The sequence below is a fragment of the Typopeltis vanoorti genome, chromosome 3 (genome assembly GCF_054136105.1).
Source record: "Typopeltis vanoorti isolate ZY-2024b chromosome 3, IOZ_Tvanoo_1.0, whole genome shotgun sequence".
Classification (NCBI taxonomy): Eukaryota; Metazoa; Arthropoda; class Arachnida; order Uropygi; family Thelyphonidae; genus Typopeltis; species Typopeltis vanoorti.
The window spans coordinates 120,137,574-120,161,962 of NC_143551.1; the positions used below are offsets into that span (position 1 = coordinate 120,137,574).

The 24,389-nt window shown below is 37.3% G+C and overlaps 1 protein-coding gene across 1 annotated transcript in view; it reads left to right on the forward strand.

Moving 5' to 3' along the window:
- The window catches only part of LOC150108517 (receptor-type tyrosine-protein phosphatase mu-like), a 1,155,664-nt gene that overhangs the window by 1,033,361 nt on the left and 97,914 nt on the right, over nt 1-24,389 (forward strand). The window contains exons 39-40 of the mRNA XM_090415942.1: nt 12,235-12,384; nt 15,170-15,269. Of these exons, the coding sequence (XP_090272068.1) occupies nt 12,235-12,384; nt 15,170-15,269 (250 nt within the window). The remainder of the gene's footprint in view (nt 1-12,234; nt 12,385-15,169; nt 15,270-24,389) is intronic.

Here is a 24,389-nt window from a genome sequence, read left to right on the forward strand (position 1 = left end):
TCCAGAAATTGCTGCTGCTCTACATAAAATTGACAATAATCCTAGAGAAAAACTCTACTCCATCAAAGTTCAACAGATTGCCAAAACAGTTCTACAGATCCACAGTCATATCTAGAAGCTCTTCAATGGACTCGACAACAACATCACAATTATCTCATCCACTCTTTTACCTCACTTAGTTGACATGGTCACACTCTCTGTCATTCCTCCAGACAAGCAGTCTAGCATTCTATTTCGCTCTCCATAAATCATAGAAACTCCATACATCACGCTTCTCACTGCTCCACTCATTTCTTGCTCACCTGCATCCCTCTCTTTCTCTCTCTCTCTCTCTCTCCCCTTGCATTTCCACTTACCTGCTTTCCTGTCATCTCTCAATCCCAAGCCCCTATGCTATCTTTCCTTTCTCTTCATCCCCTGGTACTCATATTCTCTCTTTCTCTCTCTCACTCACCCTCTTTTTTTGTTTCGTATCAGTTAGTTTTTTGGCATTCTTCTGAATCCATTTTTCATACATTCCACTTCTTCTCTTAGTATCTCTCTCTCTCTCTCTCTCTCTCCCCAAGTTGTCTACTCTTACTCAATATCATCTCCCCAATCGTTTCCATCCTCTAAATCTACATTCATTTTCACATGATGCTCATCTTTCTCATTCCTCAATCACACATACTTTACATTTTGAGGTTTTGTTGTATATTCTATACAACAAGAAACCTCAAAATGTAAAATATTCACAGCCAGTTATGATTTAACATACAAAGCTCCTTGTAAAATTTAGAACAAATACTTCAATAAGTTATATCAAAACTTATCTTTTTTTTTTTCCTGATGCCACATTAACGCTTCTTGGACAATCCTAAAATTCCTAACTGGTTTGTGTCTCTTTGTTTCCTTTTCCAACAACCACCTTAAAATCTTGCATTGATATTGTTTCATTCTTCCATTGTTTGTCATGTGGATTACAAGTAGTCTGTTATCTGTTATATAATATAATTGTGTGTACCAGTTCACTAGCTATTTTAACCACCTTACCGGCCATTATGGATCAAATACGCATCTTCATATGCTTCGTATCCATCATATATTTCAATGTAATATCAATGGTATTACAATTTTAAATGCACTTCGCATCCATGATAAACTGGACGTATATATACATCTTGGCTGGTAGCATGGTTAATCATGATCATTCTGTCTTTGATATGTAGAGTGTTCACTTTTCTGTTACCTGGTGTCTATTCTATTCTTTCATTTTCTTCTCCAGAATATATAGGATGATGTGTTAGTATAATATGATGAAAGATGACAAGAATAGTGAGATTGCTTTAGTAAGTGACAAGCACATTGACTTTCACAAGACAAAACATGAGAAAGAACATTTGGAAGTGCCCTGGTAAATAATATAGTATGGTACAGAAGAGTAAGGTAGGTGATAGGGGTAAATAAGGAATATATTTATCCCTATACAATAATCAACTCTCCAAAAAGGAGAGTTGAAATTGTGCTTTCCTGAAGTGAAGGGTAAAGATATTGATGGCCTTGTCAGCTTCTAAAAATAAAAATAAAAAAAGTTTATAATTTTGGCTGGAAAGAATGGCTTAAAAGGCGAAATACGTGGGAATAAAGAGCATATGAAGAAGTTACTAGTGGGGGGGGGGGGAGAAGAAGAATGAGAAAGTAAAGTTTGTAAGTCCCTTGCAAAGATATGATAGGAGTAAACTGAGAAGAAGGCTATGAAGCCTTTAATTGCCAAGGAGTCATTGTATAGACCGTGTAGGAGGAGTGGTGTAAAGTTTTTAGATGTTCGGAGGGCATTTGAGACCTGGTATATATGCCTGATGGATTGTACTTGAATGAATTTGGAATTAGGTGTTTGGAGAAAGTTTTGTTCACTGAAAAAATTCTACATTCAAAATCAGAGAAACTAAAGCTACTGGGTGTGGAGATGCAAGCGAACAGGGAATAGAACAAGAAGCCATCCCCAGAAACTGTAATGAGAATGTGGGCAAGGGAGTAAGGAGAAGGTTCTTTGCATGGAGAATGGCTGGTGAGTGCAATGCATTGCCTGAATGTGTTATGAATGTGCACCCACATTGAATGAGTTTAAGGCACTGTTTGATGAACTATGCTATAATAGTGTGTACTCCGTGGAGGTCCGTATGTTAATAATAATAAAACTGATACCTTTGTGTCTCTAGAAATACCAGTCTGTTCAAATTTTGAACGGGGAACATATTCAAATCAATTACATCCTTTGCCTATTTTTTTTGATGACATATAATAACCACTTTCTTTCCATGACAAGTACCAAAACAAGATCTCATGATTCTCATATCCTTAATGAGCATTTTCACTCTATTGCAAAAAAAGAAAAAAAAAAAGAGGACACCCTCTTTTTTTTTCTTATTTTTTAAATTTTGCATACCAGTATATATCACATGACATAACAAGATATAAAAACAAGATAATGCTTGCTCAATGTTTATGGTACAGTACCTACAAAAGGTGGAATTAGTTTAGAGTTACTGACTTCTACTGAAATTAAGTGTCACCTTAAGGTTTAGTAATCAATCAGTTCATATGACTGCAGCATCCAAGATCAACTGTGGTTGATATCATTAAAACATGGAAATCTATTGATGAGAAGAAACCTTCAGAAACAGTCAGATCACATAAATCGAACAGGATAGGAGAGCAATGAAAAATCATTGTGCAAGTTACGAAAGGAAGCTGTGAGCAAGAGGATGAGGAGTGGTTTCTTAGCATGGAGGGTGACTGAACCGTGGAATGCATTGTCTGATAGAGTGGTGAGAGCAAGATCAGTCAGTAAGTTCAAGGAGTGGTATGATTGACTTTGTGTTTCCTAGGAAGGACCTCCCACAATGAGTCTTTTGACTCCATGGAGGCCTGAATAATAATAATAATAATTTCTGCACTAAGAATATACAAGCATTGATGTCTTCAACTTTTCTCAATGAGAAATTCAGTAGATTGATAGGATTTACATATTTGTTCAGGTCATTACATACTGAACTCAGAACTTCATTTGGTTTCCATGGATGGGCAGACAAGCCAAAAATTACCCCAAGTAATTCTTTGTGTGATGAAAGGCTCACCTGATTGGACATTGCATTTGGGAAACTAAAGATGGAGGAGTAAATAATGATACATTAAATCGAGATGGACATATTTGGGTATGGCAGTTGATAGGGGAATGGTATTTACCATGTGCAACATCCTATCTGTTAAGTGAGATGACAATGATGATAATAATGTAGTGATCCTGCTCCTTCCTTGAATTAGGACCTTATGCCATCATAAAAATGGAACAATATATGCACTTTGATGGCAATTCTACATTGCTTCTGTTGTTCTTACTCAACTGGACTGTTTCCGGCATAGCTGAGTATGAACTTGATAATTTAAAATCAGTGGAGAAAATGGAAGTGGAATGGTTAAACTGTCCAGTAGCAAGTCTTGATCTGAACATTAGAAGTTAGTACATTTGAATGTAATATCAATGTGTGACTTGACTACAGGAAATTTGTGCCATTTTGATGGAAGAATTGACAAAGATACCAATGTCTGTTTATCAAATTAAGTGGAGGGTCTGCCCTGCCAATTATCACCTTGCTGGAGTAAACTTTTCACCTTGTAACTGCAGCCAGCGGTGGACCACTGGTGAAGAATAACAAACTTATGAAATACAGTACTCAAATGTACCTATAATTTGCTACATAATGTACATTCATTTCAGTTACATATTACTGACATTTTTTGGCAATATCCATTTTGTGTGAAATTTTCAGTTACAAGATAAAAAGGAAAAATTAATGCATTTTACATCTCCTTCTTAGAGTTGAGGAAAGACAGACTCCTTTTACTTCTTTAACAGTCATTAATTTTACATAGGGAGTGGGAAGAAAGAGAGAAAAATTGTGTAAAGCAATGCTGGTGGAATGTTTGATGTCTTATTTGTATAAAATTACCTTACCAGTTTATATAATTTAGCCTAAAAGTTCATAATAGTGTTTTATAGTATGATATATAACACCACAAGAACAAAATTATTTATTTTTAGTTTATTTATGTTTTATGCAGTTGCCATCCTCAAAAAGTCATTTGTAAACCTATAGTACATTCATACTATGAGTGGGCTAAGGATCTTTCCCTTCATTTTTATTTATTTTTTACATAGTCTGGAAACCCCACTCTCTACAAAACAAACATGGAAATTTTTCAAGCCACTTCAGACATTCAATAAGCCAGTGGTCTCATACTGAGTGATGAAATCCATCTCCCACCTAAAGACAATCACCAACATCCTTGCTCATGGTAGAATTCAAATGCATTGCCTATTCATTGGGGAGTGGATATGCTAACTCCTCCACTAACCAGGCCAGCATTTTTTTTATATGTTGCCCTATTCCCCCCCCCCCCACACACACACACAGATACACAAAAGTTTTTGTAAACCTATAGCAGATTTTTACTGTGAATAGGCGAAGGATTATTTTTTCCATATTTTTATTAAAGTTACACATTTTTGTACTTTTTTAATTTGTTTTTTACATAGTCCAGAAACTCTGCTCTAAAGACCTAAGGTGGTCTTTAGAGCAGAGTTTCAGAATTCCAGTAAACAAAGGAGTGGTCTCACACCAGTCAATGTATATAGTTCATCTCCTATCTCAAGATAATTACAAACATCCATCCCCATGGGAGGATTCAAACTTGTGACTTCTTGGTTGGTTGTAGAGCAGATACACTAATCACTTACCCAACCAGGCCACATGCTTACTAATATCTCACTGAATTTCAAACCATCATCTTAGAGCTCAAATTACAACTGTGATATGACAAACAGCACTCATTTAGATTGTTGTTCTACAGCCATCTGACAGAGCTCAAATTAACTGTGATATGACAAACAGCACTCATTTAGATTGTTGTTCTACAGCCATCTGACAAACAAGAAAGCTAATGTTCTACCAAAGCACTTTCTAGGAATTGATGGAATCGAAGTTAATTTAGGAAAGTGGGCTAAATGTGGTTTTAGAATGACTGTTTTTCAAACCTTAGACAAGTGAATGCAGCTATGGTGACTTCTATGCAGTACAGTTGTCTTCTTCCATCTGTATATCCTCACTAGCCATTCAGATTATCATGAATGTCGAATGTAGTTTTTATGTTTTTAAAAGTAGATGGTAGCAGATTTATGGGTCTGTCTAAAGTAGTCTAAGCTACTGGCACAAGGAATCTTATACACTTGAGGATGTGCAAGAGTGTGAGGCTGATCTTTTGAACAATGGATGAAGGTTGCTAGTTGGATGTAAAGTTTGAGTGTGGCATGAAGATTATATTTATAGAGAACTTCCAAGCACTATCCAACATATGCATAGTATCTACTATACTTTGCTTTGAACTCATTCACAGTCATGGCATCCACAACAGACATCTGGCAATCTATTCCACTCATTTACTGCTCTACAAGCAAAAAATCTAGTCCTGCACTCCCTACATTTTTGCTCAATTTCCAAGGGTTATGCATTTTGGGGTGAAAAGATTACCAACTGTGTACTACACTAATGGAACTGTACTCCAGGAAATTGAAACAAGGGATTTGGGGATGTCAGTAAATAGGGAGTTAAAGTTTAGAGAGCATATTGCATGAATGGCTAAAGCATCTCATTGGATTACTTGGTTACTAAAGAATACCGTTAATACAGACAGAAAAGGGTAGATATTGAGTACATTTTTTGAAAATTATGGATACAACTACCGTATTTGAATAAAAACTTTAGTTTAATATAACTAAAACCTACATTCGACGTTTCATACACGGAAAACAAGCCACACTACAATCAAACTGGTTTGTTAAAGATACTGACCAACCGCTACAACAATTGTTGGCCTGACCTCTGGTGGAAAAAAAAAACCCTTGTTATGTCTTTAACTGAAACGTCTCTGACATTATAATGAGATCTAACACTCTTTGACCTCAAGTTCATTCTGTCAAGGTCGTCCATTATGATTTTTAAAAAAGGTGACAAAATGTTCTGGAGGATTGAAAAAGCTTAGAAATTGAGGAAGGAGCAGTAAAGAAATGAATGATTAAAGGTGACATGAAAAGTGAAACTAAAGATTACAATTACAATTGTTTTTCATTTTAAAAAATGTAGCATACATAATACCTCTTTAAAATTCATCTCAACGTAAATATTAAAAGTCGTTTCCAAAGACTTCAAATAAGCTGTTTATGCATCTTTCTGCAAGCATGATAACAGATAGCTCAAATAAGCAAATATTTTAACTCACTCCTGGCAATCTGATTTTATGATGAGGCCATATTGTGGTAGGCAGCTTCACTATGCTAACAGGAATTGTTATAGTTTCTTTCCTCATTGTTCTTATTGTTAGAGAAGACGCTACATCTTTTCCCAGCAGTTTCTTTGTCTTAGTATCTTCTAGTATATGTAGATTCAGAATTCTTTGCCACGCTACCATTCCACAGCAGATCACTTATCAAGCACTATTCACCTCAGATATGGTCAGAAACTAAATGATTAGAAAAACTCACTTGGTCGAAGTGAATAGATTATAATAATTTATACAGTTTCCAGGGATGACCTCTGGTTCTCCCCCGATCTCCTACTATTTTCTGTAGAACTTCTCCAGCATTGATCTATAACAACCCCTTACCAACTTGTAGGTCTCTATCATTACTCTAAGACAAATTCAATAATTAGAAAGGACACACTCGCAACAGAACCCATAGAGATCCAAAAAGGAGTAATGCGAGGATGCCCATTATCCCAATGTATTTGTCAAACTATGTATTTTGTTAAACAATATTAGAAGTTAATGATGTTTTTCACATGTTATTAGGATAAAATTAGATCATACTGTTTTTTCAGGTGACAAATTGCTGTTTAGCCGAAATAGAATTTCTTTATTTACGTTTTTATTTATGTTTTAGTCCTTTCAGTGCATTCCCCCAGGCTGGTTAGGAGTATGTTAGGAGAGGTCTTACCAATGTTTTGTAAAGTAGAAGAAATCGGATAAAGGCAATGCCACTGTCGTCCTTGACAGATCAACATACGTACTTCAGATGAATCAACTAGTAGCCGATAACTACACATATAAGCTGGTAAATTATAACCCAACAAAAAGGATAATGGATAAAACAGAGAAACTACTCAAGTCCATCACTTCTTGGCCACCAGACACGGTTAAAAAACTCAAACCCCACTATGCCCGTCCCCCCCCCCCCCAGAATATATGGGGTCCCAAAAATACACAAACAAAATGTGCCCCTTCGACCAATCATGGAAGGAGTAGACAGTCCCAATTACCACTTAGCCAAGAAATTAGTGGCAACACTCAAGGAGTTAGTAGGTCATTCCCCCTCCTACATAAAAACACACAATACTTTATAAACAAAATTAAAAACATAACACTCGACAAAGACGACTTATTAGTCAGTTTCGACGTTTCCGCCCTTTTCACTAATGTCCCCATCAATGACACAATTCTCCTACTACAGAACAAATTTCTGCCCGACATTACGGCCCTCTTTGCCCACGTACTACAGTCCTGTTATTTCGTGTGGCAAAACAAATTTTACCTACAAAAAGAATGTACAGCCATGGGCCCCCCCCAATCGCTAACTTCTACATGGAAACCTTTGAGCAAAGGGCTCTTGATTCCACACTAAGACTGACAGTCTGGCTTAGATATGTTGATGACATGTTCGCGATCTGGCCGCACGGGTGACAAATGCTAAACATCCTTAGCCACCTGAACAAACAACACGATTGCATACAATTTACCATTGAAATCGAAAATCAAAATTCGCTCCTGTTCCTAGACACACTAGTCACATGTCTTATTTCAGGCAGTCTATCCTTCACGGTCTACCAAAAACTGACACACACTGGCCAATACACACATGCTAATTCATACTACCACCCATCATAAAAATATGGAGTCATTAACACCCTTAAAAACAGAGGTACAACAATTTGCTCTAACCAACAAGCCCTGAAACAAGAACTAAAAATCATCAGCGACACATTCATAAATAATGGCTATAACAAAAATACTATTAATAAAATACTCCATAAAACAACAACAAAAACGAATCTAGATTACAGTAAAACCATGCCATCCCATACATTAAAGTTATCAGAAATAATCAACAGAATCCTACAACATTATAACCTCAATGCCACTGTTAAACCACCCACTAAACTTAAAACCATATTCAACTCCTCTAAGAATCCTCCTCCCATTAGCACATCCTGGAGTATCTTGCATCTGCTGCACCTGTAACTTACCGTGCATTGGTGAAACAGGACGGACAATCCCTATATGCAAGAAAGAACACATTAGACACATTAAATATAACCATTATGGTGAAGCAGGCCTCTCACTAAACAATGTGGTCAAATGCACTGCCAATTCCCTAGCACCTTTTATATATCTAATCCCATAGCTGTACTTACATCAGCATTCTGTAATATGCTACGCACTTCCAGTTAATTTGTCACAGTTTCCATATAAACCTTTGCCTCTCTTGTTACTACAGTATATCCACCTGGATGATATACTCTTACAAAGTGTTCCATTAGTAATTCTACTATTTTGCCTGATTCAGTTACCTCCGTACCATCAGCATTCATTAAAATCATTCTCTTTTTACCTTTGGGATTATTTGAAGATATGTCTGTGATTCCATAAGGGAATAAATAACATTTTCGACTATACTTTTGAACAAGACGCAAGCGAGCATAAAGTAAAAAGGTTTCTATTTACCAAAAATGCAGTGGCAACAGTGCATTCAGTGGCAACCTCTCTCTCTCTCTGCAATCGGCACATGGCGTCAACAGTTCCTCTGTCAATTTTTTGTTTAAAAAATGGGTTATTTGTATATTTATCATTAAATATTTCACAATATTTAGTACAGGGCCCTTACATGCGTAATTAAAAAACCTAGTGAAGAATCACAGGCGAACAGTTGATCTTGAAACGAAGTTGCAAGTTCAGTGATAATGACAAAGCAACGACAAGGTCCTATCAGTGATTGGAAAAGCCAATTCCATCATGCATAGAGGACCTGAACTAAGATGCACATACCTCTTAGCACTATGACCATAACTGCTGAGGCACTAAGTCTCTTCAACATGTTGAAGAAGAAATCAGGACCCGATTAAGAATACGAATTCAATGCTTCTTCCAGTTGGTTCATAAGAGTCAAGCAGCATTTTGCACTGCATAATGTGAAAATGTATGGTGAATCTGCACGTTCCAATGAGAAGGCTGCCAAGGAGATTGTGGAGAAATTGGATAAAATTATTATGGAGGAAAACTATTTGCCATAGGAAATATTTAATATGGATGAGACCTCCTTACTTCGGAAAAAAATGCCCAAGCAGACAATTCATTCACAAAAAAAAGCTAAAATCTATGTCTGGTTTCAAAGCTCTTAAAGGACCGTGTTACTATTCTGTTAGAGGGTGTTAGTGTTAATGTGGCTGGATATAAACTGAAACTCTTTGTGATATGGCACAGTGAGAATCCACGAGCCTTCACAAACATTAGGAAGCATATTCCTCCACTTCATTAGTGGAGATATAAGAAGCCGTGGATGACTCAAAATTGTTTGCAGATGCCTTAATCAAATGTAATGTGAGTGAAATGGAAAGCTATTCTGTGAAAGAAAGTGTAGAATTTAAAATTTTATTAATTCTAGATAATGCTCCAGGTCAACCATCTTATATCGGTGATCTTCACCAAGTTCAAGGTCATTCCTCCCTCCAAACACTACTTCATTGATTCAAACAATGGATCAAGGAGTTCTTGTGGTGTTTGAGGCTTATTATCTACCGAGAACTTTTTCACAAGCCATTTCTGCTACTGAAGGAAATGACCAGACTCTCATGGAATTCTGGAAAGCATTCAATATTTATCATGCTATTAAAAATATTGCTGCAGTTTAGGATGAAGTGATCTCTCAATGTATGAGTGGCATATTGAAAAAGACATTAAAAAGGTTTGTGCACGATTTTGGAAGTTTTTAAAAAAATGAAGAACTTTGTAAATTGAGTGAAGAAATAGTGGGCCTAGCAAACAATCTGAATCTCAAAGTGAATGATGACAACATAGTCCATCTCATAGAAATGCCCCTGAAGAGATGATCAATGAAGAATTGGTCGAACTGGAGGAACAGTGTGTTGCAGAAGAGGAAGAATGAAAAAAGGAAGAAGAAAAAGAGAAAAAAAAGAGAGGTAGTTAAACACTTCACAGTGAAGGGTCTTGCAGAAATGTTCTCTACAGTTAGCGATGTTCTCAAAATGGCTGAAGACATGGACCCCAATTTTGAATGCTACTTATTAGTAGAAAGGAAAGTACATGATGCATTTGCTTGCTATAGACAAATTTATGATGAAAAGAATAAGAGGAATGAGCAAAATACATTGGACATTTTCATTAAAAAAACAAAGGTTATACCAGAAGAGCTGCAACCTGGTCCTTCACATAGGGAAGGTCATGAAGATGTGATTGTGGAGGAAGATTTGGGTGATTATTCTCCTGTTTTATAGTTGCAGTAACGCACAGTACAGTTTTATAATAAGGTTTAAAAATTAAAATGACAGTATACTTATTAATATTAAGTCCCTAACCCCTATAACTCTGTTGATTTAATGTATCGACTTATTTCCGAACTGACTTATGCCCTGCTAGATGGAATGGAACTCTGATGTAAGTCGAACTGGAGGGATGACTGTACTAATTTCCTGTCATACTCTGTTTTTGCCTTTCTTACCACACTGGATATGGGCCTGTACAGAGCACAGGCCAGAAGTATATCCAGTGCTCATATGGCTGCTATCAACTTTCTCCTTGAATTCCCTGCACAAATTTTACTTTTTTTGTAGCTCTAGCTTAATGATGGTATTTATCCATTTAACTCCCACTTGATTTATTCTCCTGATTGTAGGTATGCAGTCTGCTATTACTTCCCTCGAACACTCCTTTACCACTTCCCATGCACCATCAACATCCAGCCCTTGCAGTTTCACATTAGTGCTAAGCCATGGCAGTTTCACATGCCATGGCTTAGCACTAATCCAAGCAATCTCCTAAGTTTGTCATACTTGCCAACACTGTAATTCTACGTATACTCCTCTTAACTGAAAATTCCACACATTTAGCCACCTTCCAGGTCAAGATCACTCTCACCATTTGGTGGCAATGTGATCATATTGGTTGTAAACACCTTCTCTGATGCTATTACTAGATCTAGCACTGCCATACCCCTAGTACATTCCATCACATGCTGCCTCAGGTAATTATTCTTTAATAACTACATAAATTCCATTTCCTTCCTCCCATGTGTCCTTTCCTCCTTCCAACCTCTGTTCCCATAGTTGAAGAACCCCATAATAATTACCCATCCTCCAATGATTGAGCTTATTTGCTGATTCATACTATCCCCAACATCCTTTACATCTCCTGGTGTATACAAGCAACCAAGTGTATATTTTGTTCTGCTGACCACTATCTCACACCAAATAGCCTCAAATGTGCCATATTCACTGGCTGCAGTTGGTCTGCTACTCTCTTTTTGGTTGCAGTTAATCACTATCCTCAATAATACTCTTCTCCCCTCCCCATTCTTTCCTCTCTAGCCTCCCCGAACATGCTATACCCTTCACATTCTATCCCACTAACTATATTTGTGTTTTATGTGGAGAATGATGGGTAAACATTTGCAGATCGTTACAAGGATGTACTGAAGGCTTGCTGCATTAAGGCATTTAAGGTTCAATATGATAATGCTGCTAATTAAGTAGGTCTTCCAGGATGAGTCTGCTACCTCTATGGAGGTTGCTGTATTAATACTGCTTGAACAATACTCACAGTACAACTTAAGTTTCCCATTCACCAATAAACTCCTACTCGATTCATCTTCCTCCATATGCAAGTAATCCAGTCCTGAAGTTTCTTCATATGCAAACTTTTGTTTGATCATGCTTGGATAAAGGAATATATAGAATAATGTTTAAGTTACATGGTTCTACCTTAATAACTTAATAACTAAGATGGTAATTATCACAACTTGTCAGCACACCCTTGTATGATGTCTATTTGGTAATACTTGTTTATCAGGATTTTTTTTTATTTTAGACATATCACCAGTAAGACAATTAAAACTAATTTTTTTTTTTATAGGACCAGTATATATTCATCCACAAAGCAGTGCTTGATGCTATTAACTGCAGAAATACTACAATTAAAGCTGAACACTTATCATCATATCTACAAGAAATATGTTATGTCAATCCTGAGAATCAGATTTCTGAATTAGAAAATCAGTTCATAGTATGTGTTTTTTTATCAATTTTTTAATGTTTTTTTTATCTGTTGATAATCATTTTATCATGAACTTGTATTGTGTATTGAGTAAGTAGTATTCTTGTAGTAAGGTTATTATACAGGTATTTCCATGGAGTTAGAAGACTCATCGAGCCTCTGTGGCTCCGTCAGTATAGATGATGCCCTTCGGTCAAAAAGACCTAGGTTCAATTCCTGTCCGAGACGTGAGGAACCTTTATCTGGTCTCTTTTGACTGAAGGTGAATTAGTCGGTCTCATGGGGGTAGGGGTTTTTCACCCAGAAACTCGGGTTTCCCCCCCCCCACAGAACATGCAAACCAGCCCCATGAACACACACATCTACAGACACACTGGGAGACATAGGGCTGACCACCTTATCCTCGAAATGGTTGCGGTTTCAAATCGTTATAGGCCATGCCTAATACAAATGTAACAGGCCACTATGATAGGTATTGTGTGAAAGGAGGAGAAGATTCATCGAAGGAGACCCATTATTCACACAATACTTATCATACCCCCCTCCTTTAAATTCATGCACTGACAAGAACTCACAACCACCTCTACAACCCATTCCACCTATTCACTAACCTCCAAGAAAAATTCTTTTTAGAACAACAACAGGTGACCCCTTGTTCTCTCTCTCTCTCTCTCTGCTTGCCATGCACTAAAAAAAGTCTTCAGTGGAAAATCCAATAAATCCCCTTCAACAACATATATGCTTCAATCATCTCTCCTGTTTTTTGTATCTATCAGCTAGATTTTGAAGCCTACAAACCTTCAATCTATTCTCTTAGGGAACATTCCATAGACCTGCCATAATCATGCCTCTGTATTATAATAAGCTAACACATGCAGCTGTTAACTGAAGGGTCAGTAGTTCGAATCCACCCAGAAGCAAGTTATTCTGATATATCCAAAAATTTTGAAACTCTTGAGTACTTTCATGTAAAAATTCAGTTTTTTTTTATTCATAGATTCAGAATGGATATTTCATTAATTTGATCCAGGCTGGTTGGCCGAGTTGTTAGCATACCAGCTCTCCAATCAGCAGTCTGTGGATTTGAATGTCATTGTCACTGTGGCATGTTTGTGATTGTGTTAAAGTGGAAGATGGATCTCATCACCCGGTGTGAGACCACCATTCTGTTTATTGGATGCTTGAAGTGGCTTGAAAAAGTTTCATGTTCTTTATCCTCTCACCATCCAACTGATGCTGGGATTCCACAAAGTTCTGTTCTCTCACCAATCCTCTTCCTGCTATATATCAATGACCTACTTCAGTTGGCCTCCAACCCAATACACAAATTTGCAGATGACAGCACATTGTACTCCTCTCTTTCATTTGATAAACCATACTCTACACAACTCAGCTCAACCTACAGAACATCAACCACCACTGCCCTCAATTCTGATCTCCAAGCTATTCTCCAATGGTGCTCAGATAACCTCTCAATTTCAATGCTAGTAAAACCTAGTTCTGTCTTATTACTCACAAAAAAGAACCATTTTCCCCCACTATTATTTTTGATAACACTCGAATTTCCAGACAAGATGAGATTTCTCTTCTTGGAATTACCCTAACATCAAGCCTCTCCTGGCATAAACACATCACAACCATTGCATCCCCAGCTTCCAAAAAAACTAAGATTTCTCTTTTGCTCAAGACATTACTTCATCTCTGAACAGCTGTTAATTAACCTTATACAAATCACAAATCTTCTCAGCTATTGAATACTGTTCTCACATTTATAGAGGGGGGGGGCTCCTAAAAGCTTCCTTGGAATGCTTGACTCAATAGAGAGAGAGCAATTATATTGATAAAGGACCCATCTCTTACCAACTCACTCCCCCCACTGTCACATAGATGTTTGATCTCTGCAACTTGTATTCTATAAATATTTCCACAGCAAATGTTCATCTGAAATAGCATCAATTATTCTCCCACTCAGCACTAAGCCCACTGGAACATGTACAGCTGCTGCCAGCATCCTTTCACAGAAACTCACAGAACAAGTTTCTTCTCCTCCTTCATCCCTGCTACTGCTGTACTGTGGAACAGTCTTCCTGATGTATTTTCCAAAGAATACAATATACAGGTTTTTAAATCAAATGTAAACAAGTTTCTCCTTTCCCAACCCACTACCCATATACGGAACTAATAATTTGATCAACCAACCTCTCATGTATAGGCTCAACATAAAAAAAAAAAATGTAATAAAGCTTTGATCATATTACTTCTGGATTTCTGTGCTCAGATCTGGTCGCTGAGATTTGAAGGAAATAAAAGTAACCTTGGAGAGGGTACAGAGACAGATAACAAAAATGATATCAGCACACTATAAAAGATTGATTATGAGGATAGACTGAGGGCACGAGGACTGCAGAGTTTGGTAAATAGAAGACAAAAGGGGGATATGATCAAGACATTTAAGCTGTCAAAAGGTAATTATCATATTAACAATCAAGAGATTTTTCATATAGTAGAATGAGGAAAGGGAGCAAGGACAGGGGGCTATCCCTGGAAGTTGTGTTTTGTAAGAAGTAAGTTTTTTGCATCGAGAGTGGTAGGAGAATGGAATACATTGCCTGAAAGGATGGTGAACATGCAGACTGGATTATTTTAAGGAGTGGTATGATAGACTTTGTGTTAGCTAGCGTTGACCTCCCACGATGAGGCTTGTAACTCCATGGAGGTCCTGAAAATAATAATAATTTACAGCAGAATAAAAAACATGAACAGTAAAATCTGATTTTTATTTTGTTTCTCGTAGGCCCTTTCCAAACTCAGGAAAAAGGTGACTGCCAGCCAGTACTCAGCAGCTTTGAGTGAAGAAAATATCTTCAAAAATATAGATCCCACAATAGTTCCATGTATGTGTTATATTTCTTATGCATAGGTTATATATAGTGATTTCTCAATTATCCACTGCTTAAATTAACCAAATCCTCAGTTAACCTATCCTTGAATGGATTAACATCTAAGTAACTCCTGGAAAAGTTAATAAACTTAAAAATATATAATTGAGAAGTCACTGTGCATTGTTGATACAAATTTTCCCAGTGGAAAAATATGGACTTTTTTGTTATATTATCACTCAGATAATATAACAAAAAATCGAAACAATTAATTGAAATTGTCTTTCGATTAATTGTTTTCAGTGAATTTACTGGATACCACCAGTTTCATCTACCTATAGAGGATTTCTTTGGGTGCAAATATACTGAGAAACAATTTGAGGATTTTTTTTTCCTTATTTTAATGTTAATCACATCTACAAAAGCTTCTCACTCTTCAGTACCACAGATGGGCTAATGGTTAAATAATCAAGAATCTTGCTCTAGAGATCAACATGGAATTTTGAGCACTTCCAGCATATGATAAGTAGAGTGATGACATTTATCTATAAATTTATGTTGATATAACTGTTACAAATAAATATTTGTCATTACTACAAGAAATTATTACATTTGTTCAAAACTAATCTATTTATGCTGGCATTGCTGGGTTTGAGTACATAGTTTCTCTCTTATGATAGCATCATATCAGACATCAAAATGATCTGTCAAACTTCAGAAGTTGATTCCTTCAGTTGAAACTCTCTGATTCCAATCTTTGAGTTTCTTATTCGGTTTTAAAACAATGTGGGATTTAATATCCCCTTAATTTAAGCAAAAGAATCATTACTATTGCTATTATTATGTGATACCTCCAAAGAGTTCAAGGATTCATTGTGGGAGAGCAACTACTACTCCACTACAACTTACTATCTCTCTTACTTAATCCTTCAACTACATAATACTCCTACTATCAATACACAATATTACCTACTGCCACCAGTAGTATATTTTGTCTCTAAATTACACGTGTTCTCTTGGTCATTGTGCATGTATATGGAATGCAAAATCTGAGTTTCCAAAAGAAATACCCTACTACCTTCCACGAGATTGGCTAACTCACCTTCTGTTGAAATATCCATATCATGATTCCTCTCTTTATGACAAAAGTCAAAGGTCTTTTGCAATCAAAGTGTACCATCTCATTGTTCTTACAGTTGCACTATGGAGGAACTTAAAAAGAAAGTTTATATCAACATTGGACTCTTCACACAAATGGAGAGTGTGCCCATCATAAAATTACTTTTTCGTCAGTATATCTTTATTACATAAAGGTATGCTAACAAGAAAGAAATTTTGTAATAAGTGTAATAGGTGCACTGTTGCACTGCATCTCTTTTTAAGAAAAAAACCACATCCTCTCTTTTTGAGAAACAGTAGCTGAATCAAACTAATAGTTGTTACTTTTTATTCATCAAGCTTCTTATTAAAATTATTGAGACTTACAGAAACTTCAAAGGAGATGAAAGGTATTAATTTACAAAAAAACTTACAATGCTCTTTACTATGATGTCTGCCTCCTCCAGTAACTATTGTCACAGTCATCATAGACTAATTACCATAGCCAGAGCTTAAAAAATGTGCTCCTCTATATTTTTGTTTGTTTTTGTTTATGTAATCCTAATTCCATTTCATGTTTTTTTGCCATTTCATATGTTTACCTTACTTATCACATTGATTTAGGATTTGCAGTAATTACAAATGCCTGTTTTGCCAGTTATCATCGGTGTCGTAATGGAATATGACCAGTAAGTGGAGAGGATATGAGCACATCATTTTATCTTTGGAGAGCACTCAGTCATACCACAAGGTAACCAATTAATGATAACATGGTAACCTTATGGATATGCAGTAGACAGCGGTAATTAGATATTTCTCACCTGATGATGAAATATGCAGAATTTGACTATTAACTATAGATGTTAAAACTTGTAAAGTCAAGAAAGAAGTATTTATTTTCCTAAAATTTATGCTTTATAATGATTCTAAATCTAAATGTTTTTTCATTGTTTCTGATTTGCCACCTCATCATGTGACATTATTGGCCCCTGTTTTTCAATGATGTTTTGGAACCAATAAGATTTCAGAAATGCGCTAATGTAATTGCATGTGTAGATATAAAGATTTTGATAAATTATTATTATTATTATTATTCAGGCCTCCATGGAGTCAAGAGACTCATCGTGGGAGGACCTTCCTAGGAAACACAAAGTCCATCATACCACTCATTGACCGTTCTTGCTCTAACCATTCTATCAGGCAATGCATTCCACGGTTCAACCACCCTCCACGCAAAGAAACCACTTCTCAACCTCTTGCTCACAGCTTCCAGGGAGGGCCCTTGTCATCACTCCTTCCCACTGTTCAACCTAGCGAAAGAACTCCCCGGTGTCAACCCTGTAACTGCCTCTCAACAATTTAAAAGTCTCAATCATATCACTTCTTCTACTTCTATCCACCAAACTCTGCAGTCCACATTCCCTCAGCTAATCCTCATAACTAACATTGTACAGTCCTGAAACTATCTTTATCTGCCTCTGTCCCCTTTCCATAGTTAATTTATTCCCATCAAATCCTGAGGACCAAATTTAAGAGCAATAGTCTAAGTGTGGTCTGATCAGAGTCTTATACAACAGAATGATAACTTTTTTATCTCTGCAGGTCAGCATCCTTCTCAGTATTGCAGCAATCCTCTGGCTTACCTTCACCACCTTTGCAATATGCTCCCTGAATTTTAGTTTACTATCAGTCATCACCTCTAGATCTCTTGTGTTCCCTACTTCCTCCAATACAGCCCCTTCAATTGAGTATGTAGCCTCCTATCGATGTATCCCAAACTTCAAGACTTTACATTAAACTGACAACCCCTATTAATTTGCCCATCAGAATAATTTATTCAAATCCTCTTGCAGGGCTGCCACATCTGCACCATTACTAACAACCCTGCCCAGCTTCACATCATCTGCAAACAACTGAATATCCTCTTGCAATCTGTTGAAAATGTCAGTGATATTAACCAATACAGGTCCCAGTACTGAGCCCTATGGAACACCACTTGTAACCTTCTGCCTCCTTGATATTGCCCCACCATATACAATCTCTGATAGTATATTGGCTGTCTGATACTGTCTCTGATAGTATCAGACAGCCAATTCTGAATCCAGTTGACTAACCCAATATCTAAACACATGTGCTGCAACTGAAGTATCAGCTTATCATGTTGTTCCCGATCAAATGCCTTTGCAAAATTGAAAAAAAATGGCAGTATATGCCTTTCCCTCATCAACTGCTCTTGTCACTTTATTATAAAAGGTAATCATATTACTAAAGCAACAGCACCCCTTAACAAATCCATGTTAAGGATTTCTTAAGGTAATTATCTCACCGATAATTACCCTCATCTCCCCAACACTGTATATGGTCACTCACCAATTTCTCCAACACCCTAAGAACTACTGATGACACAAAAATTGGCCTATAATTAGACACTCTCAGTCTGTTACTGCCCTTATCTTACCTTCCTTCCATTCCCTGGGTACCTTTCCCATAGCCAGACTTTCATAGAAAAGGCAGGTCAACAGAGCTGTCAGTTCTTTAACATTCTCTCAAAACCCATGGTGAAATACCATCCACTCCCACAGCTTTACTGACATCCAGAGTACTCAGTTTTTGGAACACACTCTCCTCTTGCACTTCTAAACCTCAAACCTGCCATATCCCTCTAGTATTAAAACCTATTTCTCCAGGATGAAATACTCCAATAAAGTGTTCATTGAACAACTCCACTATGTCCACATCAGTCAATCTATTCTCATTTTTATCATACAATGTCATTCTTCCACAATTATTTCTCCTCCTACTTCCGCATAGCTAAAAAATTCCCTAGGATTTTCTTTGGATCTTAATGCCAATCTCTTCTCAGGTTCCAGATTTTGCCTTCCTCACCATACTAGTTACTCTCCTGGCCTGAGTCTTATATTCTTCATGCATCTGCTCTCTCCATATATCTCTTCCATAATCTCTTTTTCACCTGCAGTTCCTGTTTGATTTTGTTTGTCATCCACTTTACACCAAGTTGTGTTCACTTCTTCACTCATGAAATACAGCTTACTATTGCTGCTAACAAATATTCCTTCACGATTTTCCAAGAACTAATGATATCTCACCTTTCCAATTCCTCCCTCCATGGAACTATCCCAAATTGATATCTAAGACTATTCTAATCACCTGCCTTATAATTCCACATACGTTCCCTTTTCTTTGATACTCCTGCATGTCTATTCATATTCCAAGTCAAAACTACATGGTTACTCTCTCCAACTTGGGGGGGGGGGAGATGTCATCTCAGTTATTATCAGCTCTTCTGATGCTATGACCAAATCTTGAACCTCTTGTTCCCTCTATTACATGTTGCCTAAGACATTTGTCCCTCAAGAATTCTAGAAATTCCATTCCCTTATTACTACATGCATTTTCCTTTTCCCAGCTTAGTTAGTTAAAATGTAGTTAAAATCTTCCATAACAATCATTCTTCTTGCACATGCCAAGCTCAACTGCCTAAACATCTCCTGCTCCCCATGCTCTGTGCTCCTTGGCTTGTAACAACATCCCACTAAATATCATGTCCTGCCCACCTCTACCCCACACCAAATGCTTTCAAAACCATTAGTGTAACTGCCTTCCACTCTTACAGGACATAAGTCATCACTTATCATAAGCAATACTCCACCACATTGTTTTCCCTTCTTATCTTGCTGAAAAATGCTGTAACCTGCTACTTCTATTCCTGTTATTATATCATCACCACGTCTCAGAGATTCCAATAATCTTTGGCCAGCTGATGCTACCAGTGCCACCAATCCTTTATTCTGATACTTCCTGGCATTAGTATAAAGCATAAAAATGTCACTGCTTCTATACCTATCATCATCTCCTCCAGAGCCTACTTGACTCAGTGTTACCTGATGTGGTCCCTCCTTCCCCTAAGCACCCTTTCCCACAATAGGCCACCCCAATACCATCCATCCTGGGAATTCTAGTTTCCCTGCATTGACACCAACTCATTCAGTAAACAGCAATCTCTCCAGATGCCTATGTCCTTCCTCATTCAAATGCAAGCAGTCTCTTGTATACAGTTCCTTTCTGTCCCCAAATGCCCTCCAAGCATCCAAATATTCCAATCCTCTCTTCTGACAGATTCTGATTATTATGCTATTCATTATTACTGCTCTTCTGCTCAACTCATCACTATCATACCCGGCAACACACACACACACACACACACACACACAAATCTTTCCTCTCTGCGTTTTCTTTCATACAACCTCAAACAAGAATCTCATATCTCTTGTCACCTGATTTACATTGCTTCTCAAGTTATTTGCTCCCACCATCACAATCATCTCATCCACCCTTTCACCCCACTTAATTGCCATAGCCACACTCTCTATCGTTCCTCCAGGCAAACACTCCTCTGGCATCCTATCTTGCACACCATGGATTATCGAGTCTCCATATATCACAGCTATTACCACTCTGTTCCTTGATTGCTCACTTGCATCCCTCACTCTCTCTCTCTCTCTCTCTCTCTCTCTCTCTCTCTCTCCCTCCCTCCCCCCCCTCTTTCACTCTGTGTTCCCCTACTTACCTGCTGTCCTGGCATCACTCTATCCCTGGTTTCCAGCATTCCTCGCATTCTTCTCATTCTCTGTCTCTGACTATTTCTATTCTCTCCTCTCCTCTTCTATCATTCCCATACCTCTCCTCATACCCTCTCTTCTACTGCTCCTATTCTCTACTCTTCTATCATTCCCATACCTCTCTCTCCCCCTCTTCACTTTGCATTCATCTCTTTCATTCTCCTAATCTCATCTTTTATTCTTCTCATCTCATTTCCGAGATGTTACACCATCTCTTTCAGCTCATCTATCTCTCTCTCTGCAAGTTAGCCACTCTTACTCGCCATTCATCCTCCCAATCATGACCATCTCTGGAAACTTCACAATCTTTCAAGCCTTCCACACTCCACACTCTTATTTTTTCATTCATATTTTGCTGCTCGTTATTCTCACCTATCATACACTACTTGTCGCTCGAAAATTTCCCGTTCCTTAATCAATAAGGTTGGATATCGTATCATTCTAGATGAATAAAAGCAGATTTTCTGGTGTGTCCAATGAGGAGTGATCTGTTGCTTGCATCACATACCGCACTTCCTTCTAGCAACAATTTCTCCAGTTCACTTACTACAAAGTCATTTAAGTACAGTCCATTTTTTTTTTTGTACAATTTTATTCTTCCTTAAGATACATGCCACACATACTGCACTCTCTTCTCCTCATGCAGCTCTTCCAGCATGCCATTGAGAATTCTTGCTTTCCTTTTCAACTCATCATTGCCATACTTCAGCAACACACTGACAATCTTTTCCATTATACTATTATCTTCCACTCTCCTCAATAACCTCCTGATATCCACCCTTACATTCTCCTTATGTTAACTTAAATAATTTGTCTCAACAACCACCATTAACTCTCTTGCTCGCTTCCTCATGTCAAAAGCATGAATTATCTTATTCATTCTCTTTCCTCAAAAGCAAACTTTATGGACTCTTTCATTACCCAATTCTCTAATAATGAATGCACTGCTATTCTTAAGGCATTACTTACCTATTTTTCCCTTTTTTCTCTCATGCTATCCTTTTGCCCTCTATCATTTGTTTCCACTAAATGTCTAATATCACTCCACATATTCCTCATTTCATTTTGCAATTTGAACAACTCTTTCTTCACATCTTGCATTTCAGCAATTTCACTCTCTGTCTCACTTCCTCTCATCATTCTGTTACATATATATATATATATGTAGAAAGTATTTTACCTTGGGTACATTTATATCTCCTCCAGAGATTTTTATTTAATAAGGTTAAAACGCCTTATGGTAACTTGTTCTGGTAAAATACTTATAAGCTCTGTATTACTAAATCTTGGTATTTCTAGCCTGGCTCCCACTGATGAGACCTCAATAAAGGTCGAAACCAGTCTGGGTAGTGGCCCCTTGCCTTTAATACAAAACATCATACATCCCCTTCTTGGAGATGTGTTTTGGCATTAAGAGTAAATATTAAAATTAGTGATCAGAGTTTATGCCACCTTTACCACGAGTTGCCTTGGTCTTGCACTACCTGTAGGATCAGCTAGACTTGCATCACTTGCAGGCACAAACTTGACTTGTTTATCTGTTTGCTTACTTGAGAAATGGAGTAAAACCAGGTTTAAAATTGCTTGGTATTTTTAACATTTATTTACCCAAGGTAAAATACTTTCTACATTTATATCTCCTCCAGAGATTTTTATTTAATAAGGTTAAAGCACCTTATGGTAACTTGTTCTGGTAAAATACTTATAAGCTCTGTGTTACTAAATCTTGGTATTTCTAGCCTGGCTCCCACTGATGAGACCTCAATAAAGGTCGAAACCAGTCTGGGTAGTGGCCCCTTGCCTTTAATACAAAACATCATACATCCCCTTCTTGGAGATGTGTTTTGGCATTAAGAGTAAATATTAAGATTAGTGATCAGAGCTTATGCCACCTTTACCACGAGTTGCCTTGGTCTTGCACTACCTGTAGGATCAGCTAGACTTGCATCACTTGCAGGCACAAACTTGACTTGTTTATCTGTTTGCTTACTTGAGAAATGGAGTAAAACCAGGTTTAAAATTGCTTGGTATTTTTAACATTTATTTACCCAAGGTAAAATACTTTCTACATTTATATCTCCTCCAGAGATTTTTATTTAATAAGGTTAAAGCACCTTATGGTAACTTGTTCTGGTAAAATACTTAGAAGCTCTGTATTACTAAATCTTGGTATTTCTAGCCTGGCTCCCACTGATGAGACCTCAATAAAGGTCGAAACCAGTCTGGGTAGTGGCCCCTTGCCTTTAATACAAAACATCATACATCCCCTTCTTGGAGATGTGTTTTGGCATTAAGGGTAAATATTAAGATTAGTGATCAGAGCTGATGCCACCTTTACCACGAGTTGCCTTGGTCTTGCACTGCCTGTAGGATCAGCTAGACTTGCATCACTTGCAGGCACAAACTTGACTTGTTTATCTGTTTGCTTACTTGAGAAATGGAGTAAAACCAGGTTTAAAATTGCTTGGTATTTTTAACATTTATTTACCCAAGGTAAAATACTTTCTACATTTATATATTTATATATATATATAGATATATAAATATATATATATATATATTTTCCTTACGAAACTGTCAAAATATATATACAGGGTGTTCGGGATAAATTTGACAGTTTCGTAAGGAAAAAGAAAATCTTCTTTGTATCTATTAAATTTAATGAATTGACAAAAAAACATTACAGGCAGAGTTAATTACAATACTATCAACAAGATTTACTCAAAATAACCACCATTAGCATCGATCACAGCTTCAATTCTGCTTCGGAACCTCGAACAAGCTGATGCTACAGTCTCCCTGGGAAGGGCCGCAAAAACTGTTTTAATTTTATCCATTAACTGGGCTTTTGTATTACTGGAAGTGCGATTGGTGTCTTTTTCAACTGCGCCCCATACAAAATAATCCATGGGGTTAAGGTCTGGGGAGTTTGGAGGCCAAACATTTGGACTGGTGAAGTCGTAGAAATTTTCAGACAACCATTTTTGACTTTTCCCAGAGGTGTGGCAAGGGGCCGAATCCTGCTGCCATACATACGGCCTACCATTGGCTACCCTTGTTATCCAGGGCTTGACTACAGTTAGCAACTCCACGAACAAAGCCCGAATTCCAATGCCAGGGTTCTTCAACACCTGTTCCTGCAGATTTGCGAGGAATTCTGCTGTACGAACGCAATCAGATCGTCTGCTAGGGATCTTTCTTCTTGCTACATCCTCATAGTCACCATTGCAAGTCTCTAGTTCATGCCTGATTGTTTTTACTGTATTCAGGGAGCATTGGGCAGCAGTCGTAATATCCTTATTTTGATGGCGGGCACGAATCATCATGATACAAGTTATTCTCTTCCATGATTCAGGTGGGTTCCAGCTATCCATCCTTTCTGACATCTTGTATATGA